The 13,836-nt window shown below is 33.2% G+C and overlaps 1 protein-coding gene and 1 pseudogene across 1 annotated transcript; both read left to right on the forward strand.

The window, feature by feature from the left end:
• LOC117931267 overlaps positions 1-6,208 on the forward strand; it is a 65,399-nt pseudogene extending 59,191 nt beyond the window's left edge.
• Positions 6,209-11,434: 5,226 nt separating this feature from the next.
• Positions 11,435-13,605, forward strand: LOC117931264 (galactinol synthase 2-like). The gene is made up of 4 exons (XM_034852204.1): positions 11,435-11,825; positions 11,913-12,233; positions 12,857-12,991; positions 13,083-13,605. The coding sequence occupies exons 1-4, from the start codon at positions 11,508-11,510 to the stop codon at positions 13,281-13,283; spliced, it is 975 nt and encodes a 324-aa protein (XP_034708095.1). The 5' UTR covers positions 11,435-11,507; the 3' UTR covers positions 13,284-13,605.
• The last annotated feature ends 231 nt before the right edge of the window (positions 13,606-13,836 follow it).

The following is a 13,836-nucleotide window of genomic DNA, read 5'->3' on the forward strand; positions in this document are numbered from 1 at the left end:
CTCCATCTGTAAAGATATATCTTTCCTAAGAAAGAATCTTACAGGAGCGACCAATTTACCCTCAAGCTCTGAATAGTTGCAAAAAAATTAAAATTTTTCCTTTTTTATTTTCTCAGAAATTTTTTTCATAGAAAATGATTTCCTCCGGATTTGTTGATGATGTACACTGTGAATCGCGGCCATTCGAATTCGTTTTCCAGAATTCCAAGAAATGTAGAAAGAAAACGAACATTGCCATCATGTATCTCTTTTCGAAAAATTGGGACCGACCCAATGGGTTGGGCCCAAATAATATTGGGTTTGTTTCTAATTGGGCCAGTTTGTAAATTCCTTGATCCGGCTTAAATCTTGAAATATAAAGAACCAGCATGGGGCAGACTAATAGCCTTCCTCAACAAGGCTTAGTTAATTTCTCTCTCGGAATTTGGATCGTGGATTCGGGTCCTCAGATCAATCCCCGAACTTTAAAATAAGAAAAAAAAAATTCTAACGTTTTAGCAAAAAAACAATATGCAATGCAATTATAATTGACAATTTCGTGGGTCCCATGTTGAATATTAAGTGTGGACTGGTTGTGCTGTTGCATTTCATTTTCCTCCGTGTTTGAGAAATCTAAGCAAAATGTGGCATATGAGAATCTTGTTGGGTTTAATACTTTTATAAACTTTAAAAATGTGACGTGGCTATTCTTTTTTCTGAATTTAATTTTCTAATTTCAAAAGTTAGGTGAGAAGTTTTTATTTGTATGAATCATCTAAACAATTAACATAACAATTTTAAAATAATAAAATACGAAGATAAGGAAATAAAATTAAATATTATGATTTTTAAGAAAAATATGTAGGAATTGTGAATGTATCTTGAGAAAAATGAGTATATTTGATTTAAGGTAAATTGTAACTATGACCTATTTCGAGTCTAAGATTTGATTTATATAGACCTTAAGATGCAATTGAGACATTCCTAAACCTCATTTGGTATTGTAAAACCTTGAGTACATCCGTTTAAAAAAAATAAATATATTTTTTTATAAAAAAAAAAAAACGTCTACATCCTTTAAATAAATTACGCACAATTGATTCAAATTTAATTATTTTTTCATTCATAAGAGACAAGATATAATATTTACTCCTTCAATCGACTTAATTTTGATATGGGAGTTCATTTAATAATCCTACTGACAACATCAACTTGCAATTGAACTATCATTTTTCAATGATTATCATTCTTAATTGAAAGGGATGCAAGATTTTATATTACAAGATTTATAATAATTTAATTCATTATCTTAATTCACAAGTAATCTGGCTTTTGACATTTTTGTCTATAGTAAAAAACAAGTCATTGTTTATACAGTATCCTTTAGCCTTAATCCGCTCTTTGGGGCAACTAACTGTCTTAACACCGCCCTCCGCATGGAATTCGACCACGTGGTGTCTCTTTATAACCAACTGGACCTTTACACTTAACGGCCCCCAAAAATGGAACAATAAAAGTCGAGACTTTTGATTCTCACATGTGCATGATCATTCTAGGTATCTATTGATTTCCTTACCAATCTTCATGTTTGTTTCATTTCATTATTAATAGAGACTCGTTTTTTAGGACTTAGAGGGGTGCTATGGTCTTTACCATATTTTCTCGATCTTCCCGATAAGTAACTTGACCCCCGAACCCTGATTTGATTTTTCACATACCACCTTTTCCAAATAAGGAGTTACACTTAGGGTTGTCTTTCTTATTTTGTTTACCCTTTTAAAATAAAATAAAAAAGTGGCGACTCCAAGTCAGTTTCTAATAATTAAATCATTTTTCAAATAAAAATCGAGCTCGCCATTGAGTGGAAGCGCATGAGAGGAAATACAGAGTCCATACCTAATCTAAATTAAAAAAATTTCAAAGAATAACTAGCGTGTTCAGAACTAACTAACGAATATAATATATTAATTAAATGTTAGAATTTTACCTGAAAAAAAAATATATGAACTTCAAACTTTAAAACTCTAATCCTTGAGCCTTACGATCTTCAATTCTCTAATTTTGGTTGATAGAGTTTTCTCAATGAAGAAGACATGAGGAAAATTTAATTTATACCTAGGATTTTTAATTGTAAAATGACTCTTTCACCCTTAATGAATTTAATTAATTATTTAATTACTTTATAAATTACTATTTTGCCCTTAGATTAAATTTTGGGACGTTACATTTTTAGTAATCAATTAAAAGAAATTTTTGCATTTAATCATAAAATAATTATAATTAATTTACTCTTTAAAATATTCTTTTAATATTTTTTTTCATATGATACTTTAAATTATATATATATATATGTTTAGTGCATAATATTTAATAAGGGGCAACCTTGCCCTTGTGGTAAGTGTAAGTAAGCTGAATCCTAGACCAAAAATGAAAAATGAAGCGGAAAGGAGAAAAGAGTGGAGAGAGAATGCCGGTTATGACATAATCTTCACCATTGTGATTTGTGAAGATGGAAGAGGAGGGGTGTCTAGAAAGGGCAAAGAGGCGTATGGAAATGTATTTGAGAGCAATGGTGGGCTGGCTGGTATGAAACAAAGGCTTGGTATGAAAGATTCACCCCCACACAACCCATCCTATGAAGTCAACCCCCAACCCCAAATTATTTTTTTTAAAAAAAAGAATTATTATTTATTATGCATGAGAGTACGTGAACCTATTAACATGGATGTACCACTCCTTTGAGAATGAGCATGTCTGTCCTTTTCTTCTTCTTCTTCTCCTCCTTTTTCAAATCTAGCCGTTCATCATCATCATATGCACCCATGGACCATGACCATCATGCATGCTCCTGGTAATTCACAACTCTCCATATGAAGGAGTCAAGCTCAAAGGAATATTCACCCACAACTGCTCCCGTTTGAAAATACTCAATTTGTTTTTTCTAGTCAATTTAAGAAATAATGATAAATGATAATAATAAATTGAAAAAATTCATAGCCTTCCCAGTAAGCACCATTCCATGGAAAAGATCATAACCAAAAAGTACCTTAGATTTGGAAATATTTTTCACTGAACTGTATTTTTTAAAATTAATTTTAAATTCACAGTACAATTATAAAAAATCCTTGGAAATTAGAGTAGAATGAAACGACCTAGTTTTGAGCAGAGAAGATTGATGCGGAAATTGGAAACAAATGAAACGACGGCGTTTTGAGATATTTTGATTTGACTTTATTGCTTCCATCCAACCACTCTAAATCTCTATAAATATACCCAGTATACCACACGGTATTTGCAAAAAACTGGATCCGAACAACATTCAACTTTCTCTCATTTTTCTCTCTACTTTTCTTTGGTTGAGGTTCTAATGGCTCCTACTTTGGCCTCTGCAACTGGTTTGGCCAAGGCTGATCTGCGTCGTCAGGGAGATCGAGCCGGTGAACCCGCCGGAGAACCAGACCCAGTTCGCCATGGCCTACTACGTCATCAAATACTCCAAACTCCGCATCTGGGAGGTGGGTCTGTAGCCATTTCATCAAATTTTCATCCTCTGATTCTTCCTTGAATTGTTCTAATTCTGGGTTTTTTTTTTTCAGTTTGTGGAGTACAGTAAGATAATATGCTTGGACGGAGACATACAGGTGTTTGGTAACATAGATCATTTGTTTGATTTGGGTAATGGGCATTTCCATGCTGTGATGGACTGTTTCTGTGAGAGATCGTGGAGTAACTCGCCGCAGTACAGGATTGGGTACTGCCAGCAGTGCCCGGAGAAGGTGAAGTGGCCGGAGCCTCCTTTCTACTTCAACGCCGGCATGTTTATCTTCGAGCCTAACCTCTCCGTCTATGACCATCTCCTCAGCACTCTAGTGATCACTCGAGTGTTTCGAACAATTTTTGCATGGTGGCCTTTCGTTCAATTCCAAAAATGAGGTCTTTGTCCTTTTGCGTTCTTTTTTTTTTTTCTTTAAGCTGTTTTTTTTAGGAGAAAGTTGTTTTTCTGAACAGTGGTTTGAGGGTCTTGTTGCCATTTTAAACTAGTTTAGATTCTGTTTGACTCAATTTTTTTCCTTGTCTCTTCGTGCCTTGGTTTCTACTTTTGCGTAGTTATACAAGCATGGTGTTTTTCATTTTTTGAAAAATCTTTTGCCTCAAAAAACACTTCTGTTTTTTGTCCTTTTTCTTTAAAACTTGTATTCGCAAAATCGTTTTATTGTTTTCTCAAAATGATCCTGAAAACATGTTATCAAAATACACGTTTTCAAAAAACACATGCCCTGGGTGTAACACTCTCGAGGGCATTTTTGTTATTTCAAACTGTTATTAATATTTCTTTTTATTTTGAACCATTCTTTCATATTTTGTAATTATTATTTTTAAATTGCTTCCCAAAAACAATTGAAAAACTTGTCTAAATGTCTTTTAGCATGGAGAAACAGAAATATGTTCACAAAACAGGCTCTTGGGTTGATGCATAGCAAACTGTTTCTTTGGTTTGTTGCTTTCTTAAAACAGAAAATCCTCGACTAAACATTTTGTAGGGAGCAGCCAAAGAGGGCTCAGTTTCTTGTTCATCAAAAATTTCCTTTCAGTTGTATCAACTATTTGAAAACCTCTTTCTTATACATACATCTGTTTGCAGGACTATTTGAATATGTTCTTCAAAGACACCTACATGCCCATTACACTAGCCTACAACCTTGGTTTGCCCATGCTATGGCGCCACCCAGAACACGTCGACCTTGAAAGAACCAAAGTTGTTCGCTATTGTGCTGCCGTAAGTACCATTTATTTTTATTCCGATATTAATCCGTAAATCCTAAATCTAAAAAACAGGTTTATGCAATGAGATAAGTTAGTACTTACAAGCCTGTATTGGATTTTCAGGGTTCAAAGCCATGGAAGTATACTGGGCAGGAGGAGAACATGGAGAGGGAGGATATAAAGATGTTGGTAAAGAAGTGGTGGGATATATACAATGATGAGAGCTTGGATTACGGGAACTCATCTGCGTCGGTTGCTTAAACTCAGTCTATGCATTTATGAGTTTTGATTTTAGTACTTGGTTTGGTTTCAATCCGGGGTGAACGTATTCTTCTTCCATAGGAGGATTCAGTGTTTGATTTTACTTTTTCTGTTGTTGATTGGAGTGTGTTATGTTTATGAATGTTGGATGAAATAAATGATGCCACCACCCTTTGGGCTTTTATTGATTCCTGAAATAAGTTTGATTGTCATGTTTGAAATTCTGGGATAGAGATAGAATGGGAAATCAATTTTATTTTTTGAAGCTATTTTTCCCGCGCGCGAGAAAACAACTATTTCCATAATTTAAAATCTTTGGAAACAATAAAAACACTTAGAAGAAATTACACAAAGGTTATATACTCTATGTTTTGTGTACGATTTCGAGGGTCAAACAAAACTTTGAGTTAGGTTTTGAAATTTAACATATCGATATGCAAATTTTCATGTGATAGCAAGTTGTTCTATGGAGAAATGAGAATCGTTTTTTAAAACAGTTTTCGTTCTCTAAAACAAAAAATCTAAAAAATTAGTTTAATAATTAAAAACTGATTTTTATTTTTAAGAACAAAAAAAAAATGATATTTTCAAATAATATATTTTAGATATTTTATATTATTTTATTTATTTTTTAAAAATTATTACACAAAATATTTAGAATAATTAAAAATAAAATATCATACATAAAATTATTTGAAATATATTAAAAATATTTTAGGTTTTGTGTGAAGGCTTTCAAGAACTACTTTTTTATAAATGTTTCCGAAAACATTACAGCCCATAAAACCTTACCAACCATTGTTCACTCACTGTAGATGCGTGCAATCTTCCGCGCCCAACCAATGCTTCTAGCGTCTGACAACATGCCACGTCTCTCCCTCTCTCTAAATCTATATATAAATTCTTCTCCTCCCGGATCTACGCCACTGATCGACCACTTCTCTCTTACTCTCAACTCCGGCGAGCGCTGTAAGTATCATTTCTAAGGCCGGAATTAATCCGTAAACCCTAAATCCACAACCCTAGACCGGTTTATAATAAAGATGTTGGTGAAGAAGTGGTGGGATATATACAATGATGAGAGCTTGGATTACAGGAACTCATCTGCAGACGGAAAGCCATTCACGGTGGCGCTTTCAGAGGCCGGCGTAGTCCACTACATCGCCGCCCCATCGGCTGCCTAGATCGGTTGCTTCAGCTTAGTTTATATAAATAGGAGTTGGGTTTGGTTCGAAGCCAGGGTGAACATATTCTTCTTCTTCTTCTTCTTTTGTTTTCCTTTTAAAATTAAAATAAAAATAAGCAACGACTCAAAATCTTTCATAAAAAAATCAAATTAGCAAGTTTTGTCATCAAGTAAGAACGCATCCTGCCAAAATACGGGTCCACAGATCTAATTACAAGACTATATAAAATAAATAATAAGAGAATTATGTAAATTGATTTATTAAATAGATTAAAAAATGATTTTTTAAATTAAATTTCAAAGGATTTTATTAGAAGCAATTTTGAATTAATGATGTCAATTTAATTATTTACAAAAAAAAAATAGCTTCAATTTATTTTCAATAAAACGTTTGATTCACCTCTATTTGTTGTCAATTTTTCTTTTCAAGAAAGCTATTGACACGTTTTTTTTTTTTTTTTTATCAAAACAATTTATTACAAAATTTGAATTTGCAACAAAAATTATTTTTATTTGCGTTTATTAAAAAATGAATGAACTTTTACAACTTTATTTATAAAAATATCTCAATTTATTTTCATGTAAGAAAAGTAATTTATACAAATTATTTTATATATATATAACTTTATTTTCAAAATGATTTTTAATTAAAAACAAAAAAACAAAAATGTTAAAATTCAATCCAATTTTATTAAGAAAATGATTTCTACAACTTTAATTTATAAAAATAACTCTCATCCTATTCTAAAAAAAAAATTATTTAAATCCTCTATTTCCAAAAAAAAATATTTTTAATCTCATTTTAATTAAGAAAAAATAATCAATTTAAAAAACATTTTTTTTGGATAATTTTATTAAAAATTAATTGTTGGAACAACTTTATTTACAAAACAATTTTTCTAATAATTATTAATTTTATTAAAAATAATTTTTTTATATTTTCCTAAAAATACTTTTCTTAATTTTTACTAAGAAACGAAATTGCTTTTTGGATTTTTGGTAAATGCCCTATAAAAAAAATCATCTTTTAAAGTGGCTATTTATTTTGTTTTAAAAAAAAATTCATAGACAAAAATCGTTTTTTAAAGAGATAATTTTTTTAAAAAAAATTATAGGATAAAATGATATCTTTTTATTATTATTATTATTTTTAAATTCAAAAAGTTTAAAACGATGATTTCTTAAAAACAAAATTAAGGGAAGAAAGAGATAAAAAAAAAAAAAAATTCGAAGGTGAAATAGAGGCGATTTCCAAAAAAATAATTTTTTTTCCATTTTTCATATTTTTAATAATATTTTAACTAATAATATATTTTAACAATAAAATTATTATAAATATATTCATTGTAAAATTAATTGATTTTATGTTTATTATTATTGATATATTATTTATAATTATAATATTATAATAAAATAATTAATCTAAATTTAATTCATGTCTTATTAATAATAAAAATAATTTTTTAATTACAAATAAATTAAAATAAATAGATTTTTTAATAATATACGAATATTAATGATATAATAAAATCTCAAATTATATATAAATATTATAAAAATATAGATATTAACATTAATTGATTTATGTGGTTAAAAATAATAATAATAATTCAAAATTAATAATTTCTAATGTTATTTATATGATCATTTTATAAATAGTAGAAAAATATTTTTATAAAAGTATAGTCAATTTATTTTGTTAAAAATAAAGAATAATAATTCAAAATTAATAGTTATTAATACTATTCTATTTTATATTATCTTTTTAGTTATGATATGTAATTTTGTGTTTTAAATTATTCTTTTAAATTATTAAATTTATTAATAAATTCAAGTCTCTTGATTTAAAATTTATTTTCTCTAATAAAAAAAAAATTATTTATACGTTATCCTTTAGCTTTTATCCGACAACTAACATAACTGTAAGATCTTTCCAGGTATATGGGTCCTTTACAGGTGGGAAGGCGCCGTCCTTTACATGAAATTCGGCCACGTGGTGTCTCCTTATCTTCGCACTTGACTGGCTCCCACCCACCCCATATGTTCCAAAAAGGGAATAGTAAAGGCAGTATGCCTCCTGGGACCGACTAGGAGCTTTGGGGACTATCGTACGCCTTGTTCCCTGGTTGGAAATTTCAAATTTCGCAAGTGTGGCGGATCCGGTGTGTCGCACCTCATGGGTATAGAAGAGTTACCAGCCTACCACAGTCTACAAATGTGAACCGCTGAGCGTGAAACTCCTAAGTGGACAACATCAAAATTTTATATGAAGGATATGTCATAGATTTCTAATATTATGGTCGATTTCGGACGAGAATGAATCATTTAAGGTTTAAGGGGCTTAAGAATGATAATCCTAACCATAAGCCTCATAGAATAAATCTGGGCATAAGAATTGATTTGGACATTTCATTTATTTTGTTAAATCCTAACCCTCCATTTAACCCCTAAACCCCCTTTCTCTTTATTTTCTTTTCTTCCATTATCATAGTCGCCCCATACTTACCGGCACCCCCTCTTCCTTCCCTTCTCTCCTTCATTTTCTTTTCTTTCTTCCATTTCTTCCTTCTATCTTCTCTTTTCCATCTCATGACCAATATCATCACCCTCCACATCTTTCACTCATGGATATGATAACCCCCATTCTATTAGAATTTATGTAAGTGAATGGAAATTAGAATTTTCTTTTCCTTAGAAGACATTGTTTTTTAATAGATATAACTTGTTTTGAAGGATGTGTCTTGTATTTAAAAGATACATTCTTTTTCAAAAGATATGTCTATTACCTTAAAGACACGTCTCTTCTAAAGGTCATCACTAAATTTATAAATAGGGATCTCATATGGCATTTTCATTCATTCATCCATTCTTTTCACTCTTTTTCTTTTATTGTCATTCAAGTCATTTCTAACTTCAAGTCTAGTCATTTATCTTTTCTATCAAATATTTAGTATTCAAGAAAGTACAAATCATCAAATGATTTGCTATTTCTTGTTATTTGAAGTGCTATTATTACAAAAAAAAATAAAAAATTGTTATATCTTGGGAGATGATTATCAATAAACCGTAAGTACATGAGTGGGATAAATTCGTTCTAAGAACATAAAGTCAAACTCTAGCCTTGATCAACCTTATTTGTGAGCTACTTCATTTTATTTGTATATTTTTTATACACATTTATTATCCATATATTTCAATGATCTAGATAACACTTTCATCCTATATCTGCACAGTCATGATGGGACCATCACCTTTCTCCACTGACACCGTTCTTGTTGCACTATGCATTGGCAACTATTACACCTCCTTGCCCTTGTTGCTACCATTCATAGTTTCCATTATTGCACTTTCTCACTTGGAGTAAAAGATGAAAATATTGGTAAATATGAATATATTAGATTTTATGAATATATTGAAAATATCGATAAAATATTAATAAATATTTTGAAGCAGGGTTTCAAACCATCAAGTTATTAGATAGGACTTAAGTCCTTTATCAATATCTTAACATGTTTCAATTTTACTGAAATCGAATCCAGAAAATAGAGAAAGTAAAAATACTTTTCAAAATTATTTTGTTCTCACAAATAAAATATTATCTGAAATAAAATATTATATTGGAAGGTCATATAAACTATCATATTCTTTTATTGAATTATTAATTATCATAAAATCGTTAATTTTTGTATTAGAAGTAATTTATTTTAATGGATTAAAAAATATAATTAATCCATTCTTTTTTAATCATAGATATATTAAAATTAATTTATTAGACTATTGAATTATAAATTTTAAAAAATAAATATAATTTGGTTATTTTTATTATTCTTGTGTAAAAGAATTTCAATATCAAATAACAAGGTTTTTTTCAATTTTCAAAATAGTTTCCCAAAAAATTACTTTTATTCAAAACCTCCTTAAATAACAAGGTTTCCTAATTCTTTTAAGATCGAGGGCAATGGTTGGGCATTTCCCCCTAAGCATCACCTGGAAGCCGACGGTGGAGATCAACAATCTGAGATTCCCCTACCAAGGAATCGACGGCCAACCTCCTCCCGGATCTACGCCTCTGATCGGCCACTTCTCTCTCACTCTCAACTCCGGCGACGTCTGCCTCCTAGTCTGAATGCAAGAAAAAAACATTATCTTAAAATTTAATTCATTTCCTTAATTCACAAGTAATGGACTTTCCACAGTGTAGTCTTATCATTATTTATACATTATCCATTCCACTTAATCTACATAGTCCACACTTTAGGGCAACTAACATAACTATAAGATCTTTCCAGGCATGTGGGTTCTTTACACGTGGCAAATCACCGTCCTCTACATGGGATCTGCCAGGTGCATGCTCCTTCTGACGAATTCGATCTTCACACTAATAACCACCACTGGCCCCCACCTCACCTGTTCCGAAATGGAATAATAAAAAATGACAGACGCGTGCTTTTTCGACGCGTGGCAGTTATCATGCCTAGTGGCGCCACAAGGGGCGCCTTTCGTGTAAAGGGTTTACACGCCTGGTCGGTGAGGATAGCGAGCGGCGGTGAAGAGGTGGCGTTTTTTTGAAATACCGGATTTACCCTGAGTGAAACTTCGCGAGGGTGAGGGATCCGGTGTATCGCATATCGTGGGTGTAGAAAGTTTCCGACATATCTGAACCGTTGATTATGCGAGAAACGCCTAAAATGGACCAAATCATGATTTTATATGTAAAGATATGTTATAGATTTTCATATTTTGGTGGATTTTGGAGCGTTCATATTGATCCTTTATGGTTAATGGTTGGATTCACACGTGATAATTTGTACATCCGAAAAACACGATGAATTGCTCTTAAAATTAATATTTTTTTGCTCTAACAACTACTCTTAAAAATAAAAAACTATAAAGGGTAATTTAGTCATCAGCAGAGTCTTCTACTGGATTCGACTGCCTTGGACTGGAATCCGGAACTCTCCTTCATCGTCGGATTGGAATTTCCGCCACGCGTACCGGGGGGATTATTCTAGGGAGAGGATAACGCAGGAATCTATGGAAAGGAAAACGACACCGTTTTGGTCGAAATTTGAGGAATGCGACAAATGAAACGACGGCGTTTTGAGAAGAAAGCCGAGTGGACGCGTGGGCTTCATGTATTGATCCACCTCGTACTTCACATTTTCATATGATTTTCTTGATTCAATCCAACTACCCTCAATGCCTATATAAACACCACACTACACCACCCAAAATCTACAACAAACTCACAATTTGATCCAAACAACTTTCAACTTTCCCTCATTTTCTTTCTAGTTTTCTTTAGTTGAAGGCTCTAATGGCTCCTACTTTGGCCTCTGCAACTGGTTTAGCCAAGGCTGCCAGCATTTCCAGCCGGGCGTATGTGACTTTCTTGGCCGGTAACGGCGACTACGTGAAGGGCGTGGTGGGGCTGGCCAAGGGGCTGAGAAAGGTGAAAACCGCATACCCACTTGTGGTGGCGGTACTGCCGGACGTCCCGGCGGAGCACCGCCGCATTCTGGAGGACCAGGGCTGCGTCGTCAGGGAGATCGAGCCGGTGAACCCGCCGGAGAACCAGACCCAGTTCGCCATGGCCTACTACGTCATCAACTACTCCAAACTCCGCATCTGGGAGGTGGGTCTTTAGCCATTTCATCAAATTTTCACCCTCTGATTCTTACTTGACTTTTTCTAATTCTGGGTTCTTTTTTTTTGTTTTCAGTTTGTGGAGTACAGTAAGATGATATACTTGGACGGAGACATACAGGTGTTTGGTAACATAGACCATTTGTTTGATTTGGATGATGGGCATTTCTATGCTGTGATGGACTGTTTCTGTGAGAAGACGTGGAGCAACTCGCCGCAGTACAAGATTGGGTACTGCCAGCAGTGCCCGGAGAAGGTGCAGTGGCCGGCGGAGATGGGTCCAGCACCTCCTCTCTACTTCAACGCCGGCATGTTTGTGTTTGAGCCTTGCCTTTCCGTCTATGATGATCTCCTTACCACTCTCAAGATCACAACTCCTACCTCCTTTGCCGAGCAGGTTTGTCAAATTCCATGAGGGTGTTTTGTCATTTTGGCTCGTTTAGGATCTGTTTGGATTAATTTTTGCCTGGGTTTCCAATCGTTCAACTCTGAACTATTTTTTTTCCTGGTTTTTCTAACATGGATGAGGTGTTTTGAGGTCATTTCTGTCGTTTTAAACTAATTTAGTTTTTGTTTTGCTTGAAAATTTTGTTTTTTGTTATCCTCTAGTTCCATTTTTCTGGTTTTTCTCTAAACTCGCTTTTACTGAGAACATGTTTTCATAAAACACATGCCCCTTGGTGCAACACACTTGAGGGCTTGTTTGTCATTTCAAACTGATTCCGGTATGTTTGGCTCAACTGTTTTCTTTCTTCCTGTTATAAAAATATTTCAGGGATTTTGGGGCCTTGTCCTTTTCAAACACCTCCCTGAATTAGGTTTCGGTTTTTTCTACTTTGGCGCATGCCAAACTGTTTCTTTTGGCTTCTTGCTTTCTTAAAACTGAAAATTCTTACAAAACTCAACCAGTCAACATTTCCTAGGAAACAGCCAAACAGGGGCTCAGGTTCTTGTCCATGAAACTTTTCCTTTTCAGTTGTATCATCTAATACCTACCATTTTGTATATTTCTGTTTGCAGGACTATTTGAATATGTTCTTCAGGGACATCTACAGGCCCATTCCACCCACCTACAACCTTGTTTTAGCCATGCTATGGCGCCACCCAGAGAACATTGACCTTCAAAGAACCAATGTTGTTCACTATTGTGCTGCTGTAAGTATCATTTCTAAGTCCGGAATTAATCCGTAAACCCTAAATCCACAACCCTAGACCGGTTTATAATAAATCTGTATTGGATTTCCAGGGTTCAAAGCCATGGAGGTATACTGGGAAGGAGGAGAACATGGAGAGGGAGGATATAAAGATGTTGGTGAAGAAGTGGTGGGATATATACAATGATGAGAGCTTGGATTACAGGAACTCATCTGCAGACGGAAAGCCATTCACGGTGGCGCTTTCAGAGGCCGGCGTAGTCCACTACATTGCCGCCCCATCGGCTGCCTAGATCGGTTGCTTAAGCTTAGTTTATATAAATAGGAGTTTAGTTTTAGTAGTTGGGGTTGGTTTGAAGCCAGGGTGAACATATTCTTCTTCTTGTAAAGTTTTAAGTCTAGGAGAAGGGTTGTATTGGGAGGATATGTAAGGTTGATGATTTTTTTTTTTTTATTTCCATTTTTGTTGATTGGAATTTGTTGGGTTTATGAATATTGGATGATATGAATGTAACAAAATACATTAATTAGTATACGATTGGTGTAAAGTTACCACATGCTTTTGTGTTCAAAAGCATAGAATTCCTATCTATATGCATACAAGTTGATTCTTAAGTTTCTTTCAATTTTATTTCTTGAAGCTATTTTTGCATACAAGTTGTAGTATCGAGAAACCAGAGCCAATCGATCTAACACTACTTACTGAAGCGAAAAACATGGAATCCCTTAGTTGCTGAGAAATTAAAATTTGAGCTTCAAATATTCGCTATTTATTGCCTGAGGAAACTTAAACCTTCAATGCTCTGAGTCGAATACTTTCTTTCCTTTCTTTCCTCAGTTTTCTCT

The sequence above is a fragment of the Vitis riparia genome, chromosome 14 (assembly GCF_004353265.1).
Source record: "Vitis riparia cultivar Riparia Gloire de Montpellier isolate 1030 chromosome 14, EGFV_Vit.rip_1.0, whole genome shotgun sequence".
NCBI classification, from domain to species: Eukaryota; Viridiplantae; Streptophyta; class Magnoliopsida; order Vitales; family Vitaceae; genus Vitis; species Vitis riparia.